Below are 9011 nucleotides of genomic sequence, written 5' to 3'. Positions count from 1 at the left end.
ATGGGTGGTTCCTGAGCCTCTGCACCCCAGTGTGGTGGGAAGCATGGGGTAGCCCAGGCCATGTCTGATCAGTGAAGAGTATCCTGCTGGGTGGCACATCCCCTCAGACGGGCTCTCTTGTCACGGCAGAATCACTGGAGAAGAAAGATCTCATCACCCGGAGCGTTAAATGCCGTGCTGGACACCACACATACTGCTCATGGTGCTCCTGGGGGCCTCTTCCTTGCAAACCACTGGCGATTTGTAACAGTGCTTTGGGGGTGTTTCTAGCCATCACTGCTGCTGAACCCCCTCTTTCACACAGGCACCATGGTGGATCCCAGTGTCCCCCCCAGCATGGAGCCCTTCCCACTGTCTGAGGAGCTGGAGGACGCGGGCCCTGGTGCAAACGGCAGTGGTGCAGGTACCTGCCCTGGGTGCAGCATCGCATGGGGATCACATAGGTTGTGGGGGCTGAGGGCCATGGGGAGCGAGAGCGAGTCAGGGGGGAAGGTGAGGTGGGAGTAAAGGAGCAAGCAAATCACCCTCTCTGCAAGAGGGAACTTGGCTCATGACATTAAACCGTAGTGTTCCAAGTCAGCAGCAATCTTGCCTTCCTGTTTCCTTCCAGGCAGTGAACAATTTCCCACCCTGTCCCCTCCAAAAACTGTGTCATTTCAAGCGGAAGAGAGGTAAACCACCTTTTTCATCTGTTGTTGAAACATGTTCAAAGATTTGACAGGTCATTTTCTGCCCCCAATGGAAAGGGAGATGTTGGCCATAGAGCCGTGGCGGTCCCAGCACCAGCACCAGGCGCTGTGGGAGGAGGTGAGCACCTTCCTCCGACGTTGCCTACTGTCTCATTAAAACTGATCGGTGAGATTAGCCCTGCTTGTGCGAAGGGCTGTAATGGGTGATGACAAGCAAATGCACGCTCAGGCACACTGAATGTTGGTTGCTTAGTGACAGACCTTTAAACCAGCTCTTTGCTGAGACTGGGGGCTCTGCTCTTAGGGAAAATCACAATGATTTAGCCTATTAAAAAAAAAACACCTCCATGTGCACAACTTTAAATGAAGCATGGAAATTGCTAATGAATCTTGACTGGTCTTTTAATATTTTTTTTCCCACGTGATTAAAAAACTTTCAGGAGATCACATCAGCTATGCGTTTTCAAACTACCTGATTAAATTTATTTTTTTTTCCCCCAGCATCTTATATATATCTGAGGATGAAGCCAAAGATGCCTTCATACAGTTTGCAACCAACAAATGCTGCTATAGGACTGCCCCAGCAAAACACATGGTGGTCCGGAGCCTGGCTGTGATGAACACGTATCGAGTAAGGAGGTGACGTTGTATGCACAGCTGTGTGATAGGTTTATACCTTGACCCACTGTACTAAGAAATTACTTCAGATATGTTTTTGAGGTGTACGACATAAAATGAAAAATTCTTGAGCTTTCAGCTTGTGTTATGTTGCCACAGTTAAAAAAATATAATAATTTCACCCTGCTTTCTTCAGTAAGTGTGAGGACTCTGCAGAGGTCTGCAGGCTGTGGTTAGCAGCCCTGCACGCCGGCATCTGTCCTGGGACTGAACACATGTGCCAGGAGCCAGTGGGGCTGGGGACATGGGGCGCTCGTTGTCACCCCTCTGTGCCGGCCTGCGCCGAGGCAGCCTCTCGGCAAAGCAAGAGCCAGTTCTGATTTTTGTTCTTTCCCAGCTGCCAGGACATTGGTGGTTGCAACACAGGAACTGGTTCCAGGCCTGCTGGTGTTGGTGGGGAGTAGGGCTCAGCCCACAGCTCTGTCCCTCTGTCCCCTTCCAGCAGGGTCCCTGTTACCCTTAATTCTCATTTGGTTTTGCCAGTACCAGCTGCAAACGTTCACCGAGAGCAGGAGCACTCTTCCAGCCAGCGAGCCCTACAGGGGTAAGCCGATCCGTGTCCTTGGGCAGCTGACTGTCCTGGGGCCATGCAGGACAGGGCCAAACTTGCCCCTCTCTCCCAACTCTGGGCCACTAAGCAGGGCTTTCTCCAAAGAAAAAGTCAAAGATGTCGTGTGCAGGGATTGCAGGACCCAGCGAGCTCTCCCATCCCTGCACCCAGCCTGGGCTGCGAGGGGTGACAGGTGCTTCCTCCCGCCGGCTCTGCTGTATTTGCTAGTCCCTGGCATGTGTCCAGTCTCTGCAATTGGTGGTGTTTGGGGGACCGGATTCAGCTTCTTAGGAAAGAGCTACAGCCAAAATAGAGACGAGGGGAGCACCGGGGGGCTGGCACAGTTTGAGCTATCCTTTTTGCGGGTGGTGGAGGTGGCAGTGGCTGTCCCCATTGCCAGTAAGGTGGCTCTGGGTGCCGAGGGGCATCCAGGCAGGTTCCCCATGTCCCAAGCACCCTGTTTCTTGCCTCATTCTCACACCCCAGGTGGGTTTGTGGACTCTCCGGAGACAGCAGTGCCCCCGGGGCCCTGGGATGTGGCCGTGAACCCCCCTCCTCTGTTTGCTGACTGCGAGATGCATCTGCCAGTGCCTCACACCTACAGGGTCCAGGTGAGCTGCCCAAGGTTGCTCTTCTACAGCATCTGGCATGGCACAGGGTGTTCATTCATTTTAAATCCACTGGACTATTCTATTCAGTTCTGTATTTTTGGATAAGTATCTGCTACATGTACCTATTTAGACAGAGTTATTTTTACTCATTAGAACAACCTTTTTTTTTTTTTTTTTTTTTGGTGTACTGTTCTATTTATTTCTTCTTCCCTTCATGATTTAACGATAAGAAAAGATAACTCTGGTTCTGGCAGGAAGCATTGTTTTTCTGCTTGAACTAATGATAGCTTCAGATAAAGGATTAGCACTTGATTTTGGCAAAGCCCTGTTTTTACTGCTTGAAATAATCTGGAGTGTGCGTTTTGAGTGGGCAAGTTGCCATGAAAAATTATTTGTACCCACCCAAAAGAACAAAGCCCAACTATTTTTACTCCTGGGATAAAACAAACAAAATCAGGCAGAAAACCTATCCTAACTGGGGTTTGGGTGAGTGCAACTAGTCTGGAGACACCACCTGGCCAGCTCCTGTTCCCATTCAGTGCTGGGGCCAGAGCATCCTTGGGCAGGTGGTCCAGACTGGAGGGAAGAGACTCTCAGTTGGGCCCAGTCCTGCTCCCTTCAGTACCTGTGCTGGGTCTGAGCAGGCATGGGGGCTACACCACAGCCCTTAGCCCTCTCTACCTCCTGCTCTTCTAGACCCAAGATGATCTGCAGAGTGAGGTTACGGAGAGACGGGTTTAATCAAGGTGTTTGGCAGTGAGCAGTGGCGAGGCCCCGTGCCCGGTGGTGACTGCCCTGCTCCCTCTCCTTGGCTTCCAGGGCTGCCCCAGCTGCTCCGGAGCTGGTTGGACCTCATGCGGCACGTGCGGAGGATGTGGCATGGTACGCTGGACTGGGATCCTCGTGGGACTGCTCTGGATATCGTCTCCACTGTGGGAGAGAACAAAACATGTGTATTTTAAAAATACTGTCAAAAATTGAGTGCTGCCAGCTAACCTCCTTTGTCATCCCCTTTCTTTTCCTGAGCTGTGGGATGAGCACAGAACTTTGTTGTGTGAAGACAAGGCAGGATCTCTTCTCCAGGTCTCTTGGATGCTGCTTTTGCAATCGTTCTCCCAGGCAGAGGGGATATAGAACATTGGGAGTTTATTATGGGATGATGAAACAAGTTTCCTCTGCTTTCCAAGAGGAGAAAGCTACTGTACATCTCTGATGGGTTTTGCAGAACAAAGAGGAAAGTGTGAGGGAAGAGGCATAAATCATTGTACAGCAGTTTAAGAACTGAAGATTATGGGACTGATTCAAAACTTATAAATCTCTGGAAAATTTTATTTGTTGGAGTTAAATCTGACCCCATTTTCTTTGAGAAAAACAAGACCTAAATTATACTGAATTGGGTCACAACTACTAACACCCTAAACTGAAAACCTGGCCATGTAGTAAAACCATTACACAGGGTATCCTAGGGAAACACAGAGCATCTGGAAAAATGAAATAATGGCACTTCAATAAAGTTAGAAATGCAGTTAGGCTTTCCCTAATGAGGGAACTAAGGAGTTCTGGACAGAGCCTGGTTGCCGTGCCAGTGTCCCTTCGTACAGGTTGCACCAAGATGGAAAGATAAAGCAACAACGTCAATAGTGAGGTTTTAGTGCTGATGGCTGGAGTAGAGTGTGTCAGGACGTGCCTGAAGGTCCATCATGTGAGAGCGGTGCTGAGGTGTTGATAAGGACTAGCGCGAAACAGTTTCCCACTGAAAGTGCTTTTCTTGTATCTGTAAATATTATTTTAGTTAACTGCCCATCTGTAGTCAGCTCAGGTTTTAGTTTTTTAGTGTAAATATGCATCCAAGGTTATTTTGGTGCTGGGTTTGGATGAGAACCTGTTTTTCAGCTGTTTGGAGGGTAGGTGTCGGTGCAAACGAGGAGGACAGTCTGACAAAAAGAATGACTTGTCCGTGGGGCAAGTGGGCCACGGAGATAGGTGGTCACAGCACCTCATCCCAGCTGGGAGCAGGGTTCTGCCAGGCCTCTTCTTGGGAGAGCTGCCTGTATAATCAATCCATGGGGTCAGTAACGCTGAAATGCTCATTGGGCTAGCTGCTTTTAAACAAAGAGTGCCCAAAGAGCTGGTGGGATGCAATGGGTGACTGATCACCCATGTGACAGGACAGGCTTGGTCTTGTTCCTCCAGGAGGGCTGCCCGAGCTTGCCCAAATACAGCCTCTGGGCAGCATGGGCAGGTGAGATCTCATTCTCTGGGTCAAATTATAATGAGGAATTGCCCTTGCTTGTGCTGAGGGATAGCAAGGTGTTTAGTTCCAGAAGCTCTGTAGAGCACAAGAAACTCTTGCCCCCCATTGCAATCCCTGCCCGACCCCAGCATGTGAAAGCAGAACAGGCAGCCAGGCAGGCAGAGATGGGCTGAGCTGTGCTGGTGACCATGGCACTGGCAAATGGGGATGGCAGGGAGCACCCAGCACGGGGGAGCTGGGTACCAGGTCATAAACAGCCTCTTTCCTCTAATGGAGTTACAGATGTCCTGCAGAACAGCATCAGTGGCACAGGGAGCTGTGCTGCCAAGGGCAAGCTGCACGCTGCTCCCTGCTCTCAGCAATTAAGTGCTTGGCTGGATATAGGACGCTTATTGTGAAGGGGAAATTGAGGCATGAAATTGCTGCAGGGGTAGAGGGCTGACACGGGAAGTTCCCAAACCATGGAATGTAAGTCCTGAAACAGGTACATGCATGTGTGCTCCCTGCATGGGGATGAGTAACACCCCTGCTCAGTTCTGCTCATCTGTGTGGGACTGCCCTCTGGGCTTCACTGAAATGGTGGTTCGGCAATTATAAATGAGGGAATTATTCTTTTACTAATCGTTTTTATTCTTTTCTTTCTGCATATAGCGTACCTGTATTTTCTGTGGAGGAAGTGGTAGATGCGCTAACGGTGATGACCTTTATAGTCATTGCCTACATTGTAATGGTTCAGGATGGATAAGGTAAGAAAAACTGGAATACCATCCAAGTGGCAGCTTGGTTACTAGGAGCTTGTTTTCTCTCTGACAGTGGAGGTGAACAAATAGATGCTATCTGCAAACGCAGCTAAATGAAGAATACACACCAGTGTACGTGGGGGGCCAAAAACCCTGTTTCTAACTGAAAATTAGAGTGTGCGTGCCGAGCTTGCAATGTGCTTTACAAACACGGACAAAGCCCCAGGACGTGGTGGCTTGGTAGCACACAGGATCCTTCATGAGAGCTGGCTTTACACCCACTCTTGTGCAGACTGTTATTAACGAATTATGCCATTTTAATGCCTGATTTCCCCAGTCAAAAGAAATCTGTAAATCTGTTCTTTCCTCTGCAGAGACATTCACTAGGAAAGACGTAGGGATTTTTTTCCCCCTTTAGAGTTATTACCTGAGTGCACAGCTGCCAACGCTTGGTTTGCTCAGCTCCCTGCTCTCCCTGCTGCTGCCCTGCGGTACTGGTGACCCTGCAGTGGCAGAGGGATGCAGGGCTGCAGGCTGGGCATCCTTCCTCTCTGCCAATGCTCACATCAACCACCCAAATTCATGTGGTTTTCCTTGTGCAGGTGCTTTTCCTGCCACGGGGAGGGCCAGGTGCCTTGTGCCCGTTGCGACATGAAGGGCCTCTTGCTCTTCCACTCTGAGATGACCATAACCTGGTGAGTGGGTGTCCAGTGAAGCTGACCTGGGTGGGTGTCATGCTGGGACTGGAGCCCCTCGGTGTGGTGGCATTCCCAGGGTGGGCTCAGTGCTCCGGGGACCAGGCAGGCTACTCATGCTGCTGCTGGTAGTGCTGGTGTTCAAGGGAAAGGTGAAGATTTTGTAATTTAGAGGAAAAACAAAGTGCATTGTAAGCCAGGCTGCTCTGCTAGGCTTAGATATGCAATGTGAAATGACAGTGTTTACTGTACCTGCCTTCAAAACATTCAGAGACAGGGAAGGTGCAAAGTTGGTAGAATTAGACAGAAAGAAAAATTAATACTCGGGCCCTGAGTGGTTGTGTTTAGTAAAAATAACCCAGGATACTAAACAAGGTGACTTCAGCACTGTTTTCAGAAGGCATGTCCTCATGTGCTGGTGGGCGTTGGGGTGCTGCTTGGCCATTCTCCACCGCTTGAGTCTTGCAGCTGATTTTCCTCCCTCAGTGCAGGCTGTGTGGGTTCCCACACAGGGCGTGAGCGAGGAGAGGGTGGGCTGCCCTGTCCCTGTGGGAGCTGGGGATGCCTAGCTGGGCAGCAGCCAGCAGTTCCTACCTCCCCTCTGCCTGGGGAGATGTGTCTTGTGCCTGGCACTAGGTTTCACAGAGGGGGAGAGCTTAAACACCAAAGAGCAATTTTCATGTGCAGCTGAATTCTGGCTAAAGGGGTGGAGGGAGCATGAGGCATCCATCCTTGGCGTGCCCTGCTGCAGCCGCCGAGCAGGGAGGGCAGCTCAGAGCTCACCCTGCTCTTTCTCCCAGGAAGAATAGTGTTGCTGAATACGTCGTTGACAAGAACCAGGGGTTTCCTCTGTCCCGCTTCCAGGAGGTGACAGGGAAGGAGCTCTTCACTGAGGAACACGACTTGGTAATCTGCCCATTAACTCCGCAGTTCTGTTACTTGTCTGGAAGCTACAGAACACACTGACATAGTCGTGAACTTTCATCTAACCATAAAGTAATTTTCAGATGCAGAAATTGAGTAGGTATAAATGGCATAATTTATACAGGAGAGTTTCACTATTTGTTAGTAGGAAAACGTGACAGCAGTTTTCCAGTGGCTGTATAACATGGAGTCTTTCATAAATCTCTCTGGATCCTTGTGGGTGCTTGGAGCCTGCCTAGATGTTAGAAATACCTACAAGTACACAGGATGGTCATTAAGAGGGACAAACCTGACCTGCAAACCAGAATTATGGATCTCCACACGTAGAGATTCAGAAAGATGTGGTTCTGCAGGTTGGGCCAGAGGAGACGGTGTTGATGAGCCATTGGTGATGGTGGAATCAGGGAAGGGTTGGGACCCCCCTTGGGTGCAGCTTTCTGGCTTTGCCCCCTGGGGCCAAGGGATGTTAGTGCTCTGAGATGCTGCTTGCACAGTCCTGCAGATGAGCTGCATTCAAATGAGTGAAATGATTGTCTCTGGGGCAAGGCCTGTACTTAAAGTGTATGCCAAGGAGCACATAGATGGTCAATATTTGTCTTTTATGATGAACAGAAGTTAAGGCATGTGTGTTGCATCCATGTGAGGATTTTTGCCTTAATTTGTTCAGAAAGTCTCTCTTGGGTGCTGAAGCGCATTCTCTCTGTCTCTCACCTGCCAGGTGACTCCTGTGAGCTTCCCCCAGCCCATCGCACGGGGTGCCGAGTCCTGCCTTGCCCTGCATCAAATGCAGGTGTCGGAAGAGACACGGATACTGAGACAGGTAAGGACCCACCCGGGGACTAAGCCCCCTGTGGAGGGGCTGCAAGGGGGATCAAATACTGGGTGGGGGGATCTTCTCCCCAAATCTGTGTGTAAAACAGATGTGTCCAACTATCACACAACACAGCAGGTGAGCATTGGTCATGGGTCAGTTCCCTCTAATCCAGAAGGATTTTGCTTGGGGTTAAAACCTTCCCAGCTCAAAATATGAGCCTGCACCAATACCTCTGGCCTTGGAAAATCAGCTGACATTTGGTTTTGCTCACCCTGTTGCAGGTGCTCTTCCCATCCTTCCCCAACCCCTGGGAGATCCCAATCCATCCGGTATCACCATTAAATAAAATAGACCTTAAAATGCATCTCATATACCAACGTCCCTTGGATTACAGTCAGAGGTAGTTAAAAAAATACTCCTTTATTTTTTTCCTTCTTGCAGAAACATGGTATTGAGTTAATTCCCCTCACTAAGATTGAATATGAATGGAAAGGGAAGGCATATTCCTACTATGTTTTTGGTAATGAAAAGCAAGTCTATGCAGAGGATTACCCGGGTAAATGTTGCTGTGCCATCCTGTGAGGGTGGACTGGTCCTGCTGAGAACTGAAACCAGGTAAATCTTTCTGCTGAATGATGAATGCCCAGAGTGGTGAGGGAAGGAAGGGCTGGAGGAAGGGAACTTGAGTCACTTCTGAAGAGCAATTTCAAACTAAAAGATGAGAGCAGGGGTCAGATTTTTCATTCTAAATATTTCTTTTTTTTTCCAATTAAAAAAGCACCTAGATTTAAAACAGAAAGGGAAATGCTTTATGAAGGGATAAAACTCTTTAGAAAATGCAGTGTTTGCCTTGAGCTTGAGCAAAATTGGGAGGGAGTGTGACTACGAACTAGTTTTTGGTTGGAAATATTTGCTTCTGATGAAACTTAAACTGATTTTTCTATCAGTTATTTAATAGTTGTTTCTATTAGTTGTTTAATAGAAGTGAAGGAATTACAGGAAACCAATTTCTATGCAGACCTTCAGCTTTATTGTTGAGCAGTGTAGTAGATCAAT

The 9011-nt window shown here is 49.1% G+C and overlaps 1 protein-coding gene across 1 annotated transcript; it reads left to right on the top strand.

The window, feature by feature from the left end:
* Positions 1-205: 205 nt before the first annotated feature.
* Positions 206-8421, top strand: LOC141964286 (uncharacterized). Its single transcript, XM_074914495.1, has 10 exons — positions 206-403; positions 611-671; positions 1191-1320; positions 1851-1911; positions 2404-2528; positions 3348-3410; positions 5434-5528; positions 6125-6217; positions 7860-7961; positions 8397-8421. Exons 1-9 carry the CDS (start codon positions 310-312, stop codon positions 7861-7863), a joined length of 726 nt encoding a protein of 241 aa, XP_074770596.1. The 5' UTR covers positions 206-309; the 3' UTR covers positions 7864-7961; positions 8397-8421.
* Positions 8422-9011: the final 590 nt, after the last annotated feature.

This window comes from Athene noctua, chromosome 10 (assembly GCF_965140245.1).
Source record: "Athene noctua chromosome 10, bAthNoc1.hap1.1, whole genome shotgun sequence".
NCBI classification, from domain to species: domain Eukaryota; kingdom Metazoa; phylum Chordata; class Aves; order Strigiformes; family Strigidae; genus Athene; species Athene noctua.
Note: the sequence above shows the minus strand (reverse complement) of the source record. Positions and strands in the feature narration are given on the sequence as shown.